Here is a 23,821-nt window from a genome sequence, read left to right as displayed (position 1 = left end):
TTCTCACTTTTATTTGTTTGTTTTTCACAAAGGGATGATGCACTGAAAGCCACTTAGAACCTTATTTCACCTCGCTGATTACAAATAGCTCAGGGTAATGACAGTGAGTTATAAATCCAAAGCAATGAGCTCCCCCCAAATTCTGATAATTCTCATTTTGAAGCTTTCACACCTTTCTCTTACATTAAACATATTTGTACTTTTCACCTCACGTATTAAGTAACACAGTAATGCAGCCAAAAGCTAAATTTGAAACTTTGGTAACAAACATGGATTGACTCAGAACAGCTGCCTGCTTTGTCCACTTAGTAACTGAATGCTGATCCTAATCGTATGTCTGTGACTTTCCACAGGAGTGACCAGCTGAATGTAGGAGACTACATCAAGTCAGTGAACGGCATCAATCTGTCAAAGCTTCGTCACGATGAGATTATCAGCCTGCTGAAGAACATTGGGGAGCGAGTTGTGCTGGAAGTGGAGTATGAACTGCCTCCATTTGGTAGGTGGTGTGTCTGATTCACAGTTTTAGCAGATGGAATGAGTTGTGTCAGATGACAGTATGAAAATGCTTATCATTAATACAAATTCTTTTTATTTTCAAATATTTGGTCTGCAGCCAAAAATCTAAAATGCAAGAACAGGAGAAAAATGTAGTTGCCTTTCAAAAGTATACTTTATTCTGCTTATTATTAGTAAAACAGAGTATTTAGGTCAACACGATAGCCAAAAACATGAAGAAGGTTTAAATTGAAAGGCTAGTTTGACATCCTTTTATTGATAAATATAGTTTTTAAATTCCTGAAAGGAAGGAAATTAATGATAATTGGCAAAAGTAAAGGAGAAAAATCTCTGGACATCCAAATGATGCAGGTCATGATGAGGACACTGCACTGCCAGAGGGCTCAGCCCGCACTTCCACACTCATCTGCACTGTGGCCTTTCTACATGTTTGGATCCAGACATCCTGACATCTTTTTAAAAGCAACCCACCAAATCAGCGCTTACTGAAAAAATAAGTATTTCTGAACAGATGTTTAATGCTGATGCACGCGTGAAGCACAGCTGCTCTTAATGAATATTTCTGCTATATTAAAAGAACAGCCGTAACCTAAAACCTATCTGCCAAATCAGGCTCGGTTTGAACTTTCAGGATGAAAATCATCAAATCAATGCTTACTAGGTTTCTACGGGAAGCTGACCTGGTCCTCGGGCAGTGCTCTGTTTGCAAACCAGTAGGTCAAACACATAAAGTTATTCACCTATTACCAAGTAATCAACTTTCTAAATTCAACATTTCAGATTATACTGGAATTAAACTTTTGACAAACCTTTTGTACTGCTAGTATTTATTTAATCATTTTGTCAATTCTGCTTTACTCTTAGTCCAGAACCCCTCAGGAGTCATAACCAAAAGCATCGAGGTGTGTTTACACAAGGAGGGCAACAGTTTTGGTTTTGTCATGAGAGGTAGGTGCCTAGAATGTTTTTCTCTTTTTTCCAGTCCTTTAATACATATAGTTGTCCATTGATTTGTGTGCTCTGATTTTCTTTTCTTCCTTTCTGATTTGGGTCAGGAGGCTTCCACGAAGACTGGCGCAGATCTCGTCCTCTGGTGGTGACCAGCGTCAGGCCTGGAGGTCCAGCTGATAGGTAAGGATAAGGACACAGATATGGAAACAGTGTTTATATATTTAGGCTATATGCATTACAAGTGTAGCCATTCATGTTTCTTGCCTGCATTTTATGTCTTGAGAATGCATGAGTGAGCTTTTCACATTACTCTATGAATGCATGAATGCATATACAGTGGGGCAAAAAAGTATTTAGTCAGCCACCGATTGTGCAAGTTCCCCCACTTAAAATGATGACAGAGGTCAGTAATTTGCACCAGAGGTACACTTCAACTGTGAGAGACAGAATGTGAAAAAAAAATCCATGAATTCACATGGTAGGATTTGTAAAGAATTTATTCGTAAATCAGGGTGGAAAATAAGTATTTGGTCACCTCAAACAAGGAAAATCCCTGGCTCTCACAGACCTGTAACGTCTTCTGTAAGAAGCTTTTCTGTCCCCCACTCGTTACCTGTATGAATGGCACCTGTTTGACCTCATCATCTGTATAAAAGACACCTGTCCACAGCCTCAACCAGTCAGACTCCAAACTCCGCCATGGCCAAGACCAAAGGGCTTTCGAAGGACACCAGGAAAAGAATTGTAGACCTGCACCAGACTGGGAAGAGTGAATCTACAATAGGCAAGCAGCTTGGTGTGAAAAAATCAACTGTGGGAGCAATCATCAGAAAATGGAAGACATACAAGACCACTGATAATCTCCCTCGATCTGGGGCTCCACGCAAGATCTCATCCCGTGGGGTCAAAATGATCATGAGAACGGTGAGCAAAGATCCCAGAACCACACGGGGGGACCTGGTGAATGACCTGCAGAGAGCTGGGACCAAAGTAACAAAGGTCACCATCAGTAACACACTACAACGGCAGGGAATCAAATCCCGCAGTGCCAGACGTGTTCCGCTGCTGAAGCCAGTGCATGTCCAGGCCCGTCTGAAGTTTGCCAGAGAGCACATGGATGATACAGCAGAGGATTGGGAGAATGTCATGTGGTCAGATGAAACCAAAGTAGAACTTTTTGGTATAAACTCAACTCGTTGTGTTTGGAGGAAGAAGAATACTGAGTTGCATCCCAAGAACACCATACCTACTGTGAAGCATGGGGGTGGAAACATCATGCTATGGGGCTGTTTTTCTGCCAAGGGGACAGGACGACTGATCCGTGTTAAGGACAGAATGAATGGGCCAAGTATCGTGAGATTTTGAGCCAAAACCTCCTTCCATCAGTGAGAACTTTGAAGATGAAACGAGGCTGGGTCTTCCAACATGACAATGATCCAAAACACACCGCCCGGGCAACAAAGGAGTGGCTCCGTAAGAAGCATTTGAAAGTCCTGGAGTGGCCTAGCCAGTCTCCAGACCTCAACCCCATAGAAAATCTGTGGCGAGAGTTGAAAGTCCGTGTTGCTCGGCGACAGCCCCAAAACATCACTGCTCTTGAGAAGATCTGCATGGAGGAATGGGCCAAAATACCAGCTACTGTGTGTGCAAACCTGGTAAAGACCTATAGTAAACGTTTGACCTCTGTTATTGCCAACAAAGGTTATGTTACAAAGTATTGAGTTGTATTTTTGTTATTGACCAAATACTTATTTTCCACCCTGATTTACGAATAAATTCTTTACAAATCCTACCATGTGAATTCATGGATTTTTTTTTTTTTTTCACATTCTGTCTCTCACAGTTGAAGTGTACCTCTGGTGCAAATTACTGACCTCTGTCATCATTTTAAGTGGGGGAACTTGCACAAACGGTGGCTGACTAAATACTTTTTTGCCCCACTGTATCTGTACTGTGTATGTAGGCGTGTCTTTCCTAATAGATGTGTTTTAATAATTTACTATTAAAACATTTGCTGTTCAGGTGGAATTTGATTTTTAGGCCTTAGAATAATGCACCTAAAATAATTTTGAAACAATTTTGTATATGTGTGGCAGACTTTTTTGTTTCTTCCTCATTACCATATATGCAAGCCACTCTATGAAACTGTGGCTTTGACACATACAGAGTATGTTATCTTCAAAGCAGAAAGGCCAGCGCTCATCCTGAGGCTAATGTAATATTGCACTTTTTTCCCCACATGAAAACCGCAAGCACTAAACACTGGAGTGAACATAATTCACCGTCAAAGACTTAACGGTTGTTTATCTCATTTATCCTTCATCTCACCTGGGAGGAAACATTCATGTGGAACTGCTTAATCATCTACTGTGACTGGTGCACGATTGCTCGTAAAAGCATCTTATGCTGGTTGTTTATGTTTTGTTTTTTGTTCTTTGTTTATCCATCTGTGCTTCTCCAGAGAGGGCACTATTAAGGCTGGAGACCGAGTATTGAGCATAGATGGGATGCCTCTGAGCCGGGAGAGGCACGCTGACGCTTTGACCATGTTAATGCAGAGCGGCCAGGAAGCGCTGTTCCTGATTGAGTATGACGTCTCTGTCATGGGTGAGCACACACATACACAAACAGACACACACACACACAGGGAATATGTGGAGGCATATAGGGCAGCATTGCTCTGAGGGTAAATCATGTGGCCGTTTGGCTGTGTGGATCTGAGTGACTGTGTTGGAGACGGCCCGAGAGCACACTGGGAAAGGGGACACGATTGTTTCATGAAAATGTGTTTGTCTGTTCCTGAACAATGACTGCTAAAAGAAAAATTAAAAACATGTTGCTTTTTTGTACCATTTTCTTTCTAAATAAAAGTTGGAGCAAGAGGGAGATATTATATTGCATGTCCCCTAATCCTTGGTGATGCTATTTAAGGAGAAAAGATGGGAAATTTTCAAAGCAGTGTATTGATGATATTGATTGTACTGATAATATCAGTCTGTCCCAGTTATGTCCCTCTGCTATCCAACAACCCCAGTACCCTTAATAATCTGTTCACCTGCCCAAATGATATCAAATGCTGGCTGGAAATCCAGTCCTGCTTGTTTCATCTTAAAATACCAGAATTAGATCATTCCCATCGCCTACTGATTTACACAAGCTTATGCATGCTTTTATTTTTCCCCACCTTCAGTGCTGTAGCCTACTGTAATGCTCTTTATGCCAACATAAGTGTGATTTCACTTCACTGACTCCAGCTGATTCTGATCTCTGCTGTCCAGATTTCAAATGCTACCAAGAAATCTGACCACGTTGTTCCAGTTCTGGAACATTTACATTGACTGTTTATTCAATTCCTTATTTTTTATGTTACTGGTGATGACTTGAAACTCTAAAGTACATCCCTTAACTCTAAAGTTAACCCTTATATGCCTGGGTGTTTATTTAGTGAATCGTGAATGGGACTCTGCTGGTTATTCTGAGGTTATTTAAGGTCTCTGCTACCAAACCAAGGTGACAGAGCCTTTGCCATTAGAACTTACTACCATTATTTCACTCTGGTATGACTTACTTTTCAACAATTTGAAGTAAACGTCATTTGCTGTTTTCATATGATGAAACCAGTCGGGGTCATTTTGACTCAAATATAAAATAGTTGAAATAAGATGCCCCCACCACTTCAACTGGCTCCTTTCAGTGCTGAGCAATGGCAGCTCTACTCTAAGCCCCGCCCAAATTATGAGCTCCCCGCCGTATTGGAGGAAGCTCATTTCTGCCACTTGTATCTGTGATCTCATTCTTTCAGTCAAGAACATAGACTGACCTGTAAATTGTCAGCATAACTTTAACCTCAACTTTCTCTTCACCACACCAGACACGCACAGAGTCCACTACACTACATACACTGCGCTAATCCATCTATCAGGACTCCAAGATGCTTAAACACATCTGTTTGGGGAAGTTCCCAACCCAGAGGGGGCACTCCATCCATTTTTTGGAAATGGATGGATAATAATAATGGATTGCATTTATATAGCGCTTTTCGGGGCCCTCGAAGCACTTTACAATTCCACTATTCATTCACTCTCACACACTGGTGGAGGCAAGCTACAGTTGTAGCCACAGCTGCCCCGGGGCAGACTGACAGAAGCGAGGCTGCCATATTGTGCCATTGGCCCCTCTGGCCAACACCAGTAGGTGAAGTGTCTTGCCCCATGATACAACGACCGAGACTGTCCGAGCCGGCGCTTGAACCAGCAACCTTCTGGTTACAAGACGAACTGCCAACTCTTTGAGCCACGATTGCCTCGATATGGTTTATAGACGCAGAGGTGCCAACACTTCATATCATCCCAGTGTGAGCTGGAGGTCATTGCTCAATAAAGCCAATGGAACTACATCATCTGGACAAAGCAGGCATGAGATCGTGAGACCACAGAAACATCCACCCCTTGAGTGCACCTGGAAATTCTGTCCATAAAGATTAAACGTATTGCTGCCAATATGAGCCAAGCTCTCACTATGGCTGCACAGAGTCTGAAAACCACAAAAAATAAGTAAAGATAAGCACACACTAAAGGCTGTTATAGCACAATGTTTCCCCCATAAAATATCAAACTATTAATCATTATTAGTTATTACTTTTTGTCTTTTGTGTGTTTTAAATAAGGTTAATAAGCACTTCTGTGATTTAGTGTTTCTGTTGAGTTGGAGTGTTCATAATGACAGCTTACATAAATAAGTTGAAGCAGCAGATATCAGGATATCCTGACATTTGATATGACTTCAAAGCTCAGAAAAGATCCTGGATTCTACATTTCCCACAATGAACGTCTTTCACTCTTGGTCACATGCTACAGTTTGTAATGGGTTTTAGTTGAGTCACCTTTATTACACCAGGATTATTTTCTCAGACTTGCAAAAATGGAGCTTGTTCAAAGCCTGCGTACAGCCTGTGGTCGTGTTCATATGCTGACTTTAGTGTGTTCCCTCATGATATTGTGTCTTTAAGTGAGTTATAGTTGGACTATAATGCAATAAATGGTACATACCACCATTATTTTTAGAAGTTTGGAATTGCAGTTTTATTTTGTTAAGCTTAGTTTAAAACAATAATGGAGTTAAAAAGGAAAACAAACAACAACAAAAAACACCGAACATAAGTCAGCCTGAGGACACAAAAAGAATCCAGCACAACTGATGTTCTACCAAACATCCTCTTTGTTGGGTAAAAAGTAGAAAGCTATATCTCTAAGTTCAGTAACCCACTGCATGACTACAAACCTAATTATAACCTCAATGTGATCATAGTGACTAATTCTCAAGATTGCACACCCTGAACTGCTCTATGCAAAACAGGGCAGGTCACCAAGGACGGCTGACACATATTCACACATCCACACATATCCTGTGTGTGGAATCTAAGGATTCAGACCTGCTGGCTCCAGATTCGACCAGCCAAAGGATTCACAATTACAAGAAAAATACATTTAGGAAACAAATAAAACACTAAGATCCAAAATACACTGGTTGTGCTTTTTAAAATTCATTAAAGTTCATTATTTGAAACATTGCTTAACTTTAATTATGAGCAATAAGTGTCACAATATTTGTCCTGCAAAGAAGATGTCACTCAAGATATTTAACTTCTTCTACATGACAGTATCTAAAATATGGGGTGTGTGTGGTTATCATCAAGACATGTGGAATATAACTTGTCAAACAATATTAATGTCTAAATGCTTTGTTAACTAACAATAATGTCAATGTAAATTTTATTAATATTCTTACAAGTGACCTCAGTGTGCTTCCCATATAAGGTAAAAGCATTAAAAAATATGGATCTCTACAATGTCTTAAGGTAAAAAGAACACAATTAAACTTTACAAGGAAAAACAGAACAAAACGCACAAACAGACATACTGTTATTAACTGTAAGCCTGTGACAACACAAAGATTTTGAGTCTGTTTTTGGATGTAGAAACAGTTGTAATTGACCTCAGGTCAGTGGGCAACATGTTCCAGGAACTGGACCACAGCGACTGAAAGCACCCTCAGCACACTTAGATCTAATTCTGGGAACAGTTAAGAGACCTGCACCTGATGACCTGAGAGCTCTAGTTGGGTTATTTACACTGAGCAAGTCAGAGATGTAGTAAAAGGCCAAAGTATTGGGAGCTTTTATGAACTAACAGAAGGACTTTAAAGGGAAGTCTGTGTTAAACTGGCATCCGAGGAAGTGACTTCAATACTGGAGTTATATGTTCAAATGCTGCATTTTGGACAAGCTGAAGTCGCCACACTGATGATTTGGATAATCCGGCAAATACAGCACTGCGGTAGTCTAACCTGCTTGATATGGATGCATTCACCAATTTCTCAGAGTCCTGGTGACCTTATTAATATGATTATAAAAACTGAGGGAAAAAATATATTATTTCCAGCTTTTATCCCATTTATAAACCTCCGCTTTTTAGAGGACAGCCAAAATCCTACGGACTGAATGACAACAACAAAGAAAATAATGTGTGTATTTATAAAATGAACAAGTGTGCCACAGCGACTAACATCTGTAAGACTAGAAAACTAAGCACAGTGAGTTCATCCATTACTGAGTCAGGTTTTTTGTATTTCTTTAGATGCATTCATTAACTTGGTTGATATTTCTCATATCTGTCTATATGAATGGTTTCAGAGGCAGTGCAGCAAGCCTCAGGCCCTCTGCTGGTGGAGATAGTGAAAGGCCCCTCTGCCAGCCTGGGGATCAGCCTCGCCACGGCAGTCTACAGGAACAAACAAGTTATTATTATCGACAAGATAAAAGCAGCCAGTGTGGTGGAAAGGTGAAACTCACTTTTTAAACAAATGTTAGTACTGAACAGACAGCTTCCTGATAGAAAGCTTCCTCACACCATCCGCCTCTGTCTCACTTATTTCAGGTGTGGAGCGCTGCATGTAGCTGACATCCTCCTGTCCATAGACGGGACCAGCACAGAGCACTGCTCTCTGATGGAAGCAGCACAGCTACTCGCCAGCACTTCTGACATTGTCAAACTGGAAATTCTTCCAGCCAGCCAGAGCAGACTTCCCATCAGGCCGTATGACACAGGTACATCCTGCAGGTGGCACAAAAAAAGCAGAGGAAGGCTCTTAAAGGTTATGGAGGAAAAGAGGACAGTAGTGACAGAGGAAGCTGTCTCAGATTAAAACAGGAGACAGGTTTTCTATGTCAGGACTGCAACAGGTGATGGACAGTGTTTCTTTTTAACGTATAAGTGCATTAATTGCTTAGATCTATATCAAACAAGGCCAAAAACTTAGAAGATACTGAATTTTACAAAGAGGAAAATATTGAATCTCGACATCTAAAACGGTAAAATCAGAATAAGCTTTTAAAGAAATTTCCAGCTAGCACACTTTAAGTTTCTGTGATCAAAAGGATTCATCACATGATTACTGTGGCTAAAGTCAGGCTTTGCTTCTTAGACATGGTTTGCTCTTAGACTTCTAATGATTTTGATTAGAGCCCAGTCACTGAAACCCAGACAGGGAGATAAAGGTCAACTTTAAGGTAATGTATGAAAATGAAACTTTCTAGGCCGGCAGACACAACTATTAAGTACCAGGAAGACAGGCAACTGATAAAGAAGAGGCAAGAACTTGTTTGGCAAAAGATCGAAAATAATCTTAGTGGCTGGTAAAAAATCTGTGGTAAAAAGTGGACATGTAGCAACTGTGATGTCTCTAAATACTGTTTGAAGCCTTGAGGTTGGCATTTTGGCCCTTGATAAAATTGTTGTTTAATTTTTTGTTTTTACCTTGACTCTTTGGAAGTGAGCTAACAATAAAACTAGATAAACGTGTTATATACCAGGTTGTAAATGTGTGTATTTCTGTTGTAAAGCTGGGCTTTTTAAACATAAGAGTCTAAGGTAAGCAACAACTTTCAGGGTTGAAAAAAAGGAGCCAGACCAATGCCAAAACTACTCAAACAGCCACCGAGGCCTGGCTTAAAAAGCAGGCCATTCTCCGTAAGACTTAGTGGATGTGGATGAGCAGTGCATCAGTGCAATGCAATAAAAATGTTCAGTGCACATCAGTGCAAATGATTCACACAGAGAAATCTCAAATAAGCGACCTATCGCTTAATCACCACAGCACTGTGTGGAAATCCAGTGGATCCAGGATGCAGTCCTCACCATATGTATTCTGCATATTCCCGACAGCTCTAAAGAGCCTCACTGCTTCCCTGCTTACTTCCTCCATCCACTCTGAATTAGTCCGTGTGTTTGTGTGTGCATACGGCCACAATCCCTCTGGCTTTGGGTACACACTCTGCCTCTTTGCATACCAACAAGCCTCACACAAATACACACACACACACACACACACACACACACACACACACACACACACACACACACACACACACACACACACACTTTCTCTGTCAGAGATCATGTTGTTGCCACGTTCTGCAGGCTTATTTCTGGGTCAGCAGCTGCAGGGACTCCTTAACATGTAGCCATTGGAAGAATCACAAAGCAACAAAAGGGAAATGAGCCACAGTTATTTCACTTCCTTTGCTTGGTCTGGTCTGCAGTGCTTTTCTTATATATATATTTTTTGGATTCTTCTAATATGTTTTGAAAATATTTAATAGTCTAAAAAGAGGAAAGCATACTTTAAAGATACCTGAAATGATTGAATTAAGAAAGTGATTATATATTCTGCTTTATTCTACATATTAGATTATGTATGTATTCCATATTGTAATAAAGTGTAGAGTAAATGTAGCTTATCTTGCCACTACTAATGTTTATCACTACGGTGCAAATACATGTGACACTGATGAATACTGTTAAGGCTGAAATCCTTAAACTGTAATCAATACAGCATCTCAACTCAAATCACAGCAGGCTATTGCTTCCCTATAAATTTACGGGCACATCTTATTAAATTTCAGTTCACTCATTTATCTGGTTTTGAAGGAGGCGTTGTGGTGTTACGATAGCACGCAGTTTTTTCACAGCTTCTTCCCCCTCCAGGATAAGACGTGATTATAAGATGCAATTTGTCTAATCTGCTCCGGGGATTTAAGAAGACTGATACGGCCACTAAGAAATTAGGCGTTAATGTTTCTTTCCACCAGTGTGGAATGAAAGCACCATCTCTTGGAGAGATTCCCCTAGGTGAGCTTAATATAAGCCAGCCGAGCCAGAGCTTTTCAGCTCTTTTGATTGAGTCAGATAGAAAGTAGTTTCTTGAAAAGGGCCAGAGGTTGTCCTGCATGTATTGTTCAACCAAATTCTCAGAGTATGGCAACATCTGAAGCGCAACTGTACTCATCCATGTTTCCAGCAAATCCTCCATCTATGAGAGCAAGTCGTCAGAGATTAGACGCCTCCAAACGAAGCAGCAAAGATTACTGTCACGTGTAGCCTGTAATCTGTTTAAATAAAGTTAATTATTGAGGTGTGTGTCACACAGCAGGTCATCTGCTTCCCTTTGAATGCCTCATGAACACAGCTTGAGTGACTACTCGGTGTTACACAGGCAGGAGGGATAAGATGACTTTCAGCGTAAACAACATGCTTAATTTCTTAACAGAAACACCAAAAAAAAGGAGAAAAGAATTACAGCCGACCACATAGACTGACAATCAGATGCAGAGACTGGTACTCTACATTTACACCAATCAAGCTTTCAGCTGCACTCAATCAAGGTCAAGCCACATGCTTCCACAGCTAGCGTCACTTCCTTGCCATGTCCAGCAGTAGTCCGATTTCTCTTTTTGCACCTTTGGACTTTTTTGAAAATGAATGTAGAAGAATGATCTTCAACTTAAAATCATCCCTTTGGAAGCTTGCTACTAAGCGTAAGGATTTCATTTTAGATTGTAGATTGCTTCTCATAGAGCGGCGTGTTTCAAACTGATTTTCAGATGCTCAACAAAATACATTAAACCACAGGATTTAATCTAGCGTGCCATGACGAACACATTAAATATCAATTACTCTGCTCTGAATGATCCTTCCAGGCTCTGTGTGGTATGGTATAAATTTAGACATGGGAATGAAAGTGTGATTTCATGGTTAGAATTTTTAAAAATGTGGAAAACAAAGACGCGCTGCTGCTTCATTCATTCTGTCGGTGTGTTTCCCCCCTTGCTGCTTGCAGTAAAAGTGCAGAAAAGCAACCATCATCACTGGGACCAAAGCGGCAACTACTGCCATCCCCCACATGCCAGCCACAGCAAGACATGGAGCAGCCCAAGCCACCCACACAACCAGCAGGACCACTGCAAATGTAAGTTATCACTTGTGACAGCACTGCTGCTGGCAAGACACCACAGCAGGAGCCCTTTCTTCAGCATGATTGTTAAATCTTTTTTCCAAGAGGTTTACCCCAACGCTGGTTTCTTTCTTTTGTTGCATGTTCCAATGGTGCTGCTGTGGATGATGAATTTAGAGCTTACTGTACCAGCCTTTTGATACGTGTTTCCTTTCAGCTCTGGTGAGTGGTGGCTTCTCCCCTTCCTCCACAGCCACCTCAGGCTTCAGCAGCCAGGGTAGCAACACGCTACCCTGCCCCGTCCTTCCCATCACTCCCACCAGCCCTCGGAGCTCCACCGGCAAGAGGAGGAACAGAAAGAAGGACCACAAGAGCTCATGTATAGCAAACCACCTTCTTTTTCCTCTTTCCCCTCCAAATTAAAGGCTTGGTTCAGTTCAAGTATTTTCTTATTTAAAACTGTTTTAATCAGGTTGTGCAGCTTTTTTGGTTCCAGAAGCGCAAGATATACACCTTACCAATGAATTGGGTACAACTAAGCTAGTAATTTGTTGCTGGACTCTTAGATTACAGGGAGGGGGTTGTTTGAGTCAGCTCTATGGTCATTTGGGGGCAGCTGTTTGCTGTAAAGTGTCAAAATTAGTGTTTTGTTATTTGAGTGAACTGAGCTTTTAATATGTAAGCCACCTTTTTACTGTTTCACCCTGTTTGTGTGTGTGTGTGTGTGTGTGTGTGAACAGATTTGACTGATCGCTGACGTAAGCATGACTGACGTAATCTCTGATTAAGTGACTCATTCCCTTCCCATTCCCATGTCATCTCTGTGGGTGCACGTCTTTTCCCCTTAACCTCCTCCCTGTCTCCCACAATCCCTTTCTTGCACTATTTGTCTGCCTCTGATGTGTCCCCTCCCTCCCTCCTCCTCCCGCAGTATCTTTGGCATCGAGCTCTGTCGGCCCGGGGGGGCAGGTTTTTCATGTGGAAACGAGCGAGGTCATCCTGAGGGGAGATCCACTCACAGGTTTTGGGATCCAGCTGCAGGGAGGTGTCTTTGCCACAGAAACCCTATCCGCTCCCCCGGTCATCCGCTTTATTGAGCCCGACAGCCCAGCTGAAAGGTAACGCAATGAGACGCCTAACAAGTAAACACACATCATGTAGGCAGTCACCTTGAACTAGAGTGCCTTATTGTTAATTATTCACAATGACCTGCCATTTGTGGGGGGAAGAAAGCCTGATATCTAGATGACAAAGAAATTGCCCCTAAATTCTCCTATTCAATTTCTATACAGGAATGCGTTGAGATTTTATATACTTGCCATCACTGACAGGATCAACAACAACTATGTGAATAGTTGGGAAACACCAAAAGCTGAGGCACAGGTTTCCATGGTCAATCAGCTCCTGTGCTTTTGTCCATATAGTGTAATTTATAAGACAGATATTTGAGTTTTGAGCATCTTCTTGGCAAGGTTTGAAGTTACCAACAAGGTCATGTTGGAAGTATTACATGTCAGATTACGTTTGCACATTTTTGGTTGGTTTGTTGGTTTTTGTGTGAGATGTTTTGGAGATATTGCCGCATACATTTCGCCCTTCCCTTGAATATAAAGGTAGTAACTGATAATTCCTGTGGTACTCTATCAGCAGCTCAGCAGCAATGTCTATTTCCAGAAGTCACACCCACTCAGTGAAAAATCCCATAAATCTCCACTCAAAAAAAGAGGCGTGTGGCCGGCCAAGATTACAGCGCTGCTGAGGGTTCAACCATTATTATTTACATTACATTACAGCTGTGTCACTAAATAGCTGCCTATATAGTGGCCACTGTATATTCTACTTTATAGTGGATTGGCACCATAATGAAATGCCACACTACTAAGCATTTTTGTTTCTTAAAATAGGAAAAGCCACTTGGTGTAATAGGTTTTTAATATAAAAATGAGTGCACGCTCAACACTGATCTGCCCCATTTTAAATGCAGCAGCCGTGTCCAAAAGTGTGGGATGGTGCACAGCACGGCAAGTGCCGTCTAGTTCTATTATATGCAACAGAAGAGAAACATCACTACAGCTGATGGATAAAATCTTTACAGACCAGGGGAGGAATATGTAAATTGGATTTTGGTCTGAACATTCCCTTTTAATTATGAAATATCAGTACTCTGTGTTCTGTATTGACCAACACTCTGTGTTGCAGTCTAATTAACACGCAGCTCAGATGTGGCCAACTTGTAGTAGGCCTATCTATTGTTGTCGTGGTGCAAGATTAATGATGGTGTCTGCTGGCGGTGCAGGGCTGCCTCCCCTGGGTGTTGTAACATGATTAGTCCAGCAGCAGTTGGACAGGAGTGACTCAAGTACAGCATCTGACTGTGATGCTGTTGTCTCAACCTCCCCACAAGGTTAATGAGCAGCAGTGGTTAGTGAATTAATATTAGCTGACAGGGCCTCTGTGTTTGAACTCACGATTTAAATGTGTTATTTTTTTTATTTTATTTTTCTCCTTCATAAATTTTTGCGTGCGGAGGTAGTTTTAAAGTTCACAAAAGGGCAGTTTTGTGAATGTGTTCATGTCGAGCCTCGGGCCTGCATTTCATGTTATGGATGGCATTTTAAACATTCGCACTATTTGGCATGTGGTGTTAAAGTACATGACACAGTGTGGCTCATCAGAGTTTCAAACGTGCCTTGCTTATGTTGAATGGATGCTTCAGATTTCTTTAGATTTTGGATGCTTTAGATTTTGGTGTGTGTGGTGATGTGTTTGGGATTCATTGTTACCTCCACTCAGTGGAGACAACATGGTAAAAATGATACCCGATGAATATAAACTTGAATCAATATCTGTAATAATTTTATAAGACAATAAAACAAAGATTTTAACTTTTATTTATATTTTTTAAGCTGCTTTTTGAAAGAGACCACCAAGTCTACTGATTTCAGGCTCAGAGATCCTGCGTCTGGAGGCAAAAACTCTTCTTTACGTCTCAACCACATATGCTGCACAGCCAGCATGCTGTGATCACATGACCTCAGGCACCTCCTGGGGATGTATGATTGGTGCTTCTCCATGCAGAGCTCTAAAAGTAAAAACCAGAATATTAAAGTGAACACTGATGTTAAGGGGGATCCGCTGGACCTGAATTAGGAGACTTGGTTATAAACCTGCTGAAATGACACATTTTAAGACAAACAATGATTTGATGAGTGTGACACGATGGAGCTCAACATGGCAACAGATTTAAAGTGATTTAAAAGCAGGAGCAAACCTGAAACTGAATGTGAGCATCCAGAGTGAAGGCTAAGTCAAAGGTTACCCAAAGGTTAGGTTTCACATAGGTTTGGCAAATATGGCAACAGGACCTAGATTGCCCGTGACTTTTGGGACAAATCTGACAGGGCCAGAAACAGACTTGTGTTTTTCCCTTCATTGAGTTGAAGAAAATTGTCAGCCATGTCTAAGCAACATCTGTAGATTTGTCCTGTTTAGAATAACGTTAGCTCCTGTTTCACCCTGGAAATAAAAAAAGAACATTTAAGATTGTCATAAAGGGAGGATTTATTTCAGGACGGTTGTATTAGTTTGAACTAAAAAGCTGATATTTTGTCATTTGTTCTCAGGTTTCTCTGGTTTTAAAAACAAAACTATCACACTCTTAAGAACACGACAACCTTTTCTTTTTCTTACTTCATTAAAAAAAACACATTTTCAAACAGTTATGGGCAGAAAGTGAAATTAAAATCTGTTCTTTTCATATTTGTGTATTTTGCTCTGTGAAGGTGTGGGCTGCTGCAGGTTGGCGACAGATTGTTGTTCATTAATGGGATCCCAACTGAAGATGGCACTCTGGAGGAAGCTCATCAGCTGCTCAGAGACTCTGCTCTGGCTAACAAGGTCACACTGGAGATTGAGTTTGATGTTGCAGGTATTGCACAGGAACAGTAACTTCATATTGTGAAATCGTATAAGCTTTTCCATTTTCCCTTTTAACGTTGTTCTAAATCTCAATCAGAGTCGGTGGTTCCCAGCAGCGGCACTTTCCATGTTAAACTCCCCAAACGGCGAGGGATGGAGCTGGGCATCACCATCAGTGGTGGGTTTGTTGAATGTGAGACACCCAGAAGGGGGCAGTGTTGCTCAAAATGTTCGCATATTGAAACTCTCCCGTGAATCAATGTTCTGTGATCCATAAAAAGGAGAGAGGAAAAAAAGGCATGAAGCTCATACCTCATTACCTCTGAATAATACTGGCCTGTACCAACAGTCATCATTACCCTGTCTACTCTAACCATCTTTAAACAAAAAAAGACACAAGCAGGAAGCCGACATTGACAGGGCAACAAAACGAAAAGGAAACTAAGAGACTAAAGTGCTTAGTTAGTTAAACTGGTTTAATCTTCATATCTTGCTGCCTGAAATGTCAAAAAAAAAAAATGTATTCTGTTTTAACAGCGAGTAAAAAACCTGGCAAGCCGCTCATCATCTCTGACATCAGAAAAGGAAGCATTGCGCACAGGTATGTGCTGTCATCATGTTGAGCTCCTAATGTTGAATGATTTATTAGTCCAGTTTTTTCAGGGCTGAGTCATACTGATTTTTTTTTCCTTTTTTTTTTTTTAAAAAAAGAAGTCAAGCTTCTAAAACTTCTCAACACTTCAGGGTGATCTAGGTTTTCTGGGGTTAGGTGGGATTATTCATTACAAAATTACATTTTGTCTATCCACTATATAACAAAAGCCTAATTGGATTGAGGTGTAAAAACTGGATCAGTACAACTTCATTTCAGAAGGGCTCAGTGTTGAGTAGGCTGAGGGTGAGGTTACGGTCACCCCCAAGGATCCCACTGAGACATTAAGCTAATAGGATTCTGACAGTGAGTCAGAAGGAGTGGCCGGTCCCAGTTTAACAGTTGTGATCCTCTTGCTCTTGTGTCCTGCAGAACAGGCACTCTGGAGCCCGGAGACCGGCTGCTGGCCATCGACTCGGTGCGTCTGGAGAACTGCACAATGGAAGACGCGATGCATGTCTTGGAACAAGCAGAAGATATGGTCAAACTCCGAATCCAGAAAGATGAGGACAACATTGGTACACGAACCATTTAAAATACATTGCACTGTCGGAGATTAAACCAGATTATCCCATTAGTTGTTTGGTTTGATGGGGGTCCTGGTTTGATGTCAGATATTTGTCAGTTGGTCGCCCTCTAAACTTCTCAGGTGGTTTCATTTAATAATAATTTTTAAAAAAATTACAAGTGCTCCAGTTTATAAGAACGTGAACCTTAAGAATAAAGGTCTCGACCCACTGTGTGAACAGCGCATGACCACAGAGACTAACTGTTACCCTTATCTAGATCAGGAAACTCTTTGGTGCATGCAGGCAACCTCTCAAAGATTTGGGGTCACTTTGAAATGTCATTGCTTTGAAATGAAAAGCAGTTTGTTTCTGTTATCTGTGACAATAATATTGACCACACAGGAAATGACAATGAGTCTTGTCAGCAGTGAAGAGGTGACTCGGTAAAGATTATGGCCTTCAAGGCAAGCAAAAAGGATAAAAAGCCATTTGTCATTCTCCGCCAGTTATTTTAATCTTTTTACTTTATTGGCCTGTGTCAACATTTCTCTCAAACCATGTTCCACATTTTCATGGATCATTAGTTGTCGCTCATAAAATACTGGATCGGTTTTATGCTAGATTTACAAAAGCAAACAAACATAAAAATGTGGTTTCATTTCATGAACAACAATTGAGTGACCTCAAACTCTTCTGTGGTGCATTTCTGGAAAAAAAGAAGCTCGTGTCTCACATACCCAGAGCCCCTGCTGGCTGACTGGTTCTTACACTGGAAAAGTTCCAGTTCTAATATTGTACAGTTTAATTTTTAATGTGAATAGTTCCTATTATCAGTCGTTCTTTGATCATTTGTTTTTTTTTTAACAATTTATTGTAAGTCTTCATATCTTGAGTGTACGTTATCCTCTGTCCTTGCATGCTGTAGATGAGTTGGAAATGTCAGGCTCCATAATCTACACAGTGGAGTTGAAGAGATATAACGGACCACTGGGCATCACCATTTCTGGTACAGAGGAGCCCTTTGATCCCATCGTCATTTCTGGCCTCACCAAGAAAGGCCTGGCTGAGAGGTGAGAGAAGGGCAGGCCGTGACATGTGGAGCTGCAGGGGGGGTTCAAGGTAGTAGTACAAGAAAATGGCGCTGCATTGACCTTAAGCCGGGTCATCTCTTGAGTTGCCTCTTTCTTTCTTCTTCTTTTTTTTCTTTCCTAATAAATGAGACAGTAAACAATGGCTGGCTAGTTTTTTTGTTTTTTTTCCCCTGTAACAAGACGCCTCTTTGTTTCTGTCTGGGTCAGCATACTGGCAGCCTGACAGCTCTCCTGGCCTTCTCTGTTGGTACTGTCTGGTAGATCTCTGCTTCATCTGCTCTTCTAAATCTGCAGGACTGGAGCCATTCATATAGGGGACCGAGTCCTAGCCATCAACGGTGTCAGCCTGAAAGGAAAGCCACTGAGTGAGGCCATTCATCTCCTGCAGATGGCCGGGGAGTCAGTCACCCTCAAGATCAAGAAACAAGCTGATCGTATATATTTCTTCATTTGTTTTTCATATTTGGGGGAAGAGAATGAACCAAATTTTTTACTTTAATCGTTTTATGTATCTGAGACATTATTCCTAAGTAGATCCTTTATTTTTTTAAAAAGACTGGGGCTTTTAAAGTCACTCTTTGAGTAAAGCAAATTATTTTCAAACCTTTACAAAACACCTTGTTGGCAAAGGAATTAAGAGATGAGGGACACAAAAGGCAGAAAATAAATGCTTCTGCTTTGGAAGTGTTGCAGTGTTTTACTCAGGTGGTGTGAAAAAGTGCACATCTTGTTTCATGCCAACTCACTGTCCATTCCCAGAGTCTGACGGCCGGCGGCCTTTAGAAAGAGAAGCTGCGTTTTTGAGCGACACAGAGGATGACCTGACAGACTCCCAGAAGACCAGTAAACACTCAGAGCTCTACTCTGCCACTATACCCAGTATAGACTCTGCCATGAGCTCCTGGGATAGCTCGGGGTTTGATGCAGGCTACAGTAGCCAAGGTGAAATCTAATGTTCACGAGCAGTCTTCAGATAAACCATATTCTCCTGCACATCTAATGAGATTTTTTTTTTCTTCATTTAGGGACATATCTTCACAAAGGATCTGATATACTGCTCAACCCAAATGAGTGGAGGCGCACAAAGCACAGGAGCCAAACCACTTCCAGTTCTGCAGGCCTGGTCCACCACACCTCATTGTATGATGGGAGATTCACAGAGGATGAGTGGGACAAGATACCTGGGTAAGTGCAGAGGTCCTGAGGTCCATCCCAGACATTTAGTTTGGTGAAAACTTAGCAATCTTACCAATTTGAATTTGGCAGTGTTGGAATACTGTGTTTACTCCACTTATGAGCAATCAAGCATTTCTTTAAATGGGATTTGAACTGCATACCTAGAGAGGGGATTCATTCTCCGCTTATATTCTGTGCATTTTTTTTCTTACCACATATTAAGTCAGATGCCAGGGTCGTTCCCCTGTACAGACAGGTCTGGAAAGCTTCAGTAAATAATTGCGACTGGCTGAACTATTCAAATGTTAGATTACATGACGATGTCTGAGGGTGGGTGATGCTGGTGCAGTTGAACAGGGACAGCATTAAACACAGTATTAGCAAATAAAATTTAAAAATCAGTATTTTAAACTGGATGAATCTGTCAGGACTGGCTTTGCGTGTGCAATTTGTCAGGTTGCAGCTCAAATATCCTTATTCAGTAACATGGACAACACCCAAACCCACCTCATCTGTCAAACATGTGCAGTTGTTTTTGCCTGCGTGGTCACACCTTGGTGGCTTCTTGTTTCCGACATCTTTGTCAGTTTAGCTTTAAGTGGTTTTCTTAATTCAATAACATGTTGTATAAGCAAACTCTCCTGTGATGTTTCCTTTCCCTGATTGTTAAGGTCACTGACAAAAGTGCATTCTGGATTATTTTGTCATTTTGTGTTGTATGCCTTCATGTTTTTGTGCTTTTTCCAAACTGTCCTTTTCTCTTCTTTCTCAGGTATTCTCTCTCTCATCTGCTTTACTAACTGCCCACAAGCTCTTTGGTGTTTCACATGTGTACATCTTTTTCTGTCACCCCTGTCCGTATACAAAAAAAACGTTTCCTCAGAAAAACATCCAAAGAGCCCAAGGATCAGCCTTATCTGTCTCGTCACACTTCTTCTTTTTTTCTTTTTCCCCCTGAACTTTTATGTCATGTGCTTTAGATTTCCTGCTTTTTTGGGGGGTGACGTCACTTTGTGAATTTGAAGTCTTTATCTTAATCTAATGGACTCCTGCGGCTTTTGAGCTGTTACAAGAGAAAGATTTTACATTAAACCCTCACTGTGGTCCTGAGAGATTCTCAGAAGGACTCTTCAGCTTTGCAGCCCCAAAAAAAACTGCATTTCCCATGCTGCCTTTGTATGCAGCACCAACATCCAGACTGCAGGACTGCTCTCATGCTTTGGTTCCTGCATTGTCATAGATTTGTCAGCCCCCCTCGTTGCCATGGCACCCTGAACCAGGAAGACAGCTTCTGGTCCCAGGCTCTGCAGGACCTCGAGACCTGCGGCCAGTCAGAGATTCTCAGGGAGCTGGAGGTAGGCCCGCCTCTTATCTCCATCCCCCTTCTGTTTCAGTTTCCTCTCTAGCTTTGTCCTACTTGTGTGCTCTCAGACTTGCGTTGGCCTAAATGAACATGCCAGATGAAGCATTATGATAACCATCATCGCTATAATCTGTTATTAAATCTGACAAGGCAAGCTGGGCACCTGCTGCCATGCTGACTGCAGAAGGCTTTTGCACAATGCCTTGGCCTCTAATCTGTGTGTGTGAATCTAAATGAAAGTCTTTGTACCTTTTAAATAATTTATTTTTTAAAACAAAAATGTTCTAATAATCCCTCTCTTGTCTTTCAGGCATCCATGACGGGTAGCGCTCTTAGTCTGTACCTAGATGAGACCAAAACAAATGAAGACTCAGTGTTTTCCTCTGAAATAAGTCCAATCAAGAGGGAAGGAAGCCATGGAGAAACTATAAACAAAAGCATACTAAACATGTCAACTGGAGCCGGAGATGTTTCATCCAGGGTCAAAGGCGACAACTCTGAAAATTTGCTCCCTACAGCTCTGGCACTGCACAAGGTGAAAAAAGGGTCACAAAATAATAACACAAAAAAATAAGTTATTCTTAAAGCTGTACAGTAATTACAGGTTGTGCACGTGTGTGTGTGTGTCTCGTGTTGTTGTCGTTGTTTTCATCCCAGCCTTTTCTTGACCCATAGAAAGTTTTGACACATGTTGTTGCCATCATATTAAATTTTTGTGAAATTGTAAAATGTTTAAACATTACAAATGTTTTGTATCCTCTACTGTGAATAAAATACAGGTTTGTGAGATTTGCAAATCATTGCATTCTGCTTTTATTTGCATTTCGCACAGCATCCCAAAATTTGTGGAGTTTGGGTTGTATGTGAGAGATCAGCTACTCTAACTTTGGATATCTCATCACATGTTCTGGTACATGAGACAATTTTTTTAGTTTAAAGTTTAAATACAGTATCTCAAAGACTTTGCATTTACAAAATTATTACCTCCATTGGTATCTTGCGTGTATCCGATTTGCAGGTTTTAAACTTGAGCTGTAGTAATAGGCCTGTCAGTGCACGCACACTTGATGAACATGGCACAAACGGCATGTTCTGTAAAAATCGTGGTGTAATGTGTGTTTATCTCTTTTACGTGACTTACCTCATCGGGACTTGCTGTTGAGACAAATTCATGTGATGCTTTACCTGAGCATCTGTGAAACTTGTGACTACACGCCCACTGAGAAGTCTGTTTGGCGTCATATGTGCATCGCACCATGACTGGGAGTAATAGAGGGCATCAGTCCTGCAGTGTGGAAATTAACAATATTTTTAGTTGACACAACCTATATGCTATCATGGAAAAATCACCAAGTAAAAGCTTAAACCTGCTTTATTTGGTTATGGTTAAAGCTGACGACCTTGTTTTAGGGAACATGGAAATTGAGAAACAAAGAGCCATGTGGCCTTGGGCATTGTAATTGTTTAGTCTTTACACAGGGAGTGGACACAATAAAAGACACAATGTACAGTCCACAGCCAGGTCAGCTGTTTAAACTAGTTTCCATTCTTAAGTTATTGTCGGGTGTCCGGTTGCTTAGTTTAGCATTATGTACAAACAGAAAATGATCTCATCTAACTCTTTGAAAGGCAGTGCCTAATGCCAAGTACCAAAATATCTTGCAAAACGTTTTCCAGAGAAGTGATCACCAAGAAACGATAGCTTTTCTGTGTTTCATTCAGACGCTTTTTACTTTGACGTTTCCCTTTTCAAGAAAATGTTTAATGTCAAAGTCGCCCTATGACTCAACCGTCAATGTCAGACCTGAGTTGTTTGGGTGGTGGTGGTGGTGGGGGGGGGGGGGGGGGTCGTTACCTCTGCTTCACCTAAAGGCATACAAGTATTTTTGTAGCGTTTTATTTTTCTTAACAAAAAGCTATAGCTGGAGTACATCTTTCAAAGCCAATGAGGAAAAAGGTTCCAAATGCTGGAGAATGTTTTATCTATGACTGCAATTTGCCCTTTGTTTATAGGTGACTATAAGAAAGGATCGCGAAAGCCGTGACTTTGGTTTCAGTGTGTCAGACGGGCTGCTGGAAAAGGGTGTCTACGTGAATATGATCCGGCCTGATGGCCCAGCTGACCAAGCAGGGTTGAAACCTTTAGACCGCATTCTTCAGGTACTGTTTGCCTTTAAAAAAAAAAAGTCTCACATGCTGGAAAATGCATTTGTTTTTTGGTTTTTTTGCAGCAAGTTGGGTGAGAACACTGAGACGTTTCATTTACACTCACCAGCTGCGTTGTTAGATACACCTTGAATATTCAGTCCTGCACCCCTCTCTGCAACTTCTCTCTTCCAGTGAGCCCCCAAAACCCTCCATAGTGACCATGTCTGCTCCCAGACCATCAAAAAATAAACCAAAAATCTGCAAATAATGTTTTAAGCATAAAAATTTACAAACGACAAATTCACAGCAAGGTGAATATGCTTAAGTGAATCCCTATCGAATCAAAGCACAGGCCACAGAGGAGTGGCAGCAATTTTTCACTCCAGCCTATTGACTAGCCAAAGACACACAGTCATAATTCATCTGAAAGCATCACTCTTGGGATTAGAAACATGACGTGGCATTACCTTGACCTCCAGTAACACTGTGAGGAATCCTGAAGTTGTTTTTGATGAGGATATGCTGTTCAAGGCTAATATTTTAAAAAAGGAAGAAAAAAAAAAAGGGGTGGGGGGGAAGCTTGTCTTCATATTAAATTCAGAATTAAACTTATAATCTTTCTCCACATGCAAGGTCACAAATACTCCCATTTTATCCTAAAGATCTCCTAGTGTTATGTCACAGCAATAGAGTGCTTATAGTTGCTGGGGTATTTAAAAGTAGAATGGGAGGCAGATCCTTCAGCTTTCAGGCCTCTCTTCTGTGGAACCAGCTCCAAGTTTGGAATTTGGGAGACAGGGAAACCACTTTACTTTAAACATTAGGGGTGGATGAGGTCACCCTGAAACCTACCTCAGTTACACTGCAAAAGACTTAGGCTCCTAAGGGCTTCCCACTGAGTGTTTCCTCTTTACTCTGTTGCTACTGTTTATACACCACTTTGCATTTCATCATTAGTTGTTTTTATGAAATAATAGCTCTCGTCCACAGTGAGTCCACAGTATTTTTTTGTTTATCTCCTCTCCCGCCCCTCATCCCTAACCAGTTGCAGCAGATGGCTGTCCTACCCTGAACCTGGTTCTGCCAGAGGTTTCTTCCTGTTAAAACAAAGTTTTTGTTGTTGTTTTTGTTTTTTTTAATTGTTGGGGTCTCCTCCCTACTATTGCATGGTCTTTATTTTAAAATGCAGAATTGATGTCTAATC

General features: G+C 41.2%; 1 protein-coding gene across 13 annotated transcripts in view; it reads left to right on the top strand.

The window, feature by feature from the left end:
- Positions 1-23,821, top strand: part of LOC146494629 (glutamate receptor-interacting protein 2-like) — a 38,851-nt gene that overhangs the window by 9,081 nt on the left and 5,949 nt on the right. For 9 of the 13 annotated variants that reach the window (XR_014871442.1, XR_014871444.1, XR_014871443.1 and 6 more), the window contains exons 4-23: positions 354-499; positions 1,384-1,467; positions 1,575-1,650; positions 3,932-4,077; positions 8,162-8,309; positions 8,406-8,575; positions 11,647-11,775; positions 11,978-12,139; positions 12,692-12,878; positions 15,543-15,688; positions 15,776-15,856; positions 16,216-16,279; positions 16,703-16,848; positions 17,765-17,909; positions 18,225-18,364; positions 18,690-18,872; positions 18,956-19,115; positions 20,347-20,461; positions 20,780-21,004; positions 22,483-22,629. Coding sequence is in view for 10 of the 13 variants with exons in the window: in XM_085145188.1 (XP_085001314.1) it covers positions 354-499; positions 1,384-1,467; positions 1,575-1,650; positions 3,932-4,077; positions 8,162-8,309; positions 8,406-8,575; positions 11,647-11,775; positions 11,978-12,139; positions 12,692-12,878; positions 15,543-15,688; positions 15,776-15,856; positions 16,216-16,279; positions 16,703-16,848; positions 17,765-17,909; positions 18,225-18,364; positions 18,690-18,872; positions 18,956-19,115; positions 20,347-20,461; positions 20,780-21,004; positions 22,483-22,629 (2,800 nt within the window). In the remaining 3 variants the exon portion in view is untranslated. Of the gene's footprint in view, positions 1-353; positions 500-1,383; positions 1,468-1,574; positions 1,651-3,931; positions 4,078-8,161; positions 8,310-8,405; positions 8,576-11,646; positions 11,776-11,977; positions 12,140-12,691; positions 12,879-15,542; positions 15,689-15,775; positions 15,857-16,215; positions 16,280-16,702; positions 16,849-17,764; positions 17,910-18,224; positions 18,365-18,689; positions 18,873-18,955; positions 19,116-19,878; positions 20,462-20,779; positions 21,005-22,482; positions 22,630-23,821 lie in introns of those variants that run through there. The other 4 variants (XM_085145189.1, XM_085145192.1, XM_085145194.1 and 1 more) reach the window with 4 other exon arrangements.

Source organism: Neolamprologus multifasciatus, chromosome 20, assembly GCF_963576455.1.
Source record: "Neolamprologus multifasciatus chromosome 20, fNeoMul1.2, whole genome shotgun sequence".
Classification (NCBI taxonomy): Eukaryota; Metazoa; Chordata; class Actinopteri; order Cichliformes; family Cichlidae; genus Neolamprologus; species Neolamprologus multifasciatus.
The sequence above is the reverse complement of the archived record's forward strand: the minus strand, read 5'-3'. Positions and strand labels throughout refer to the sequence as shown.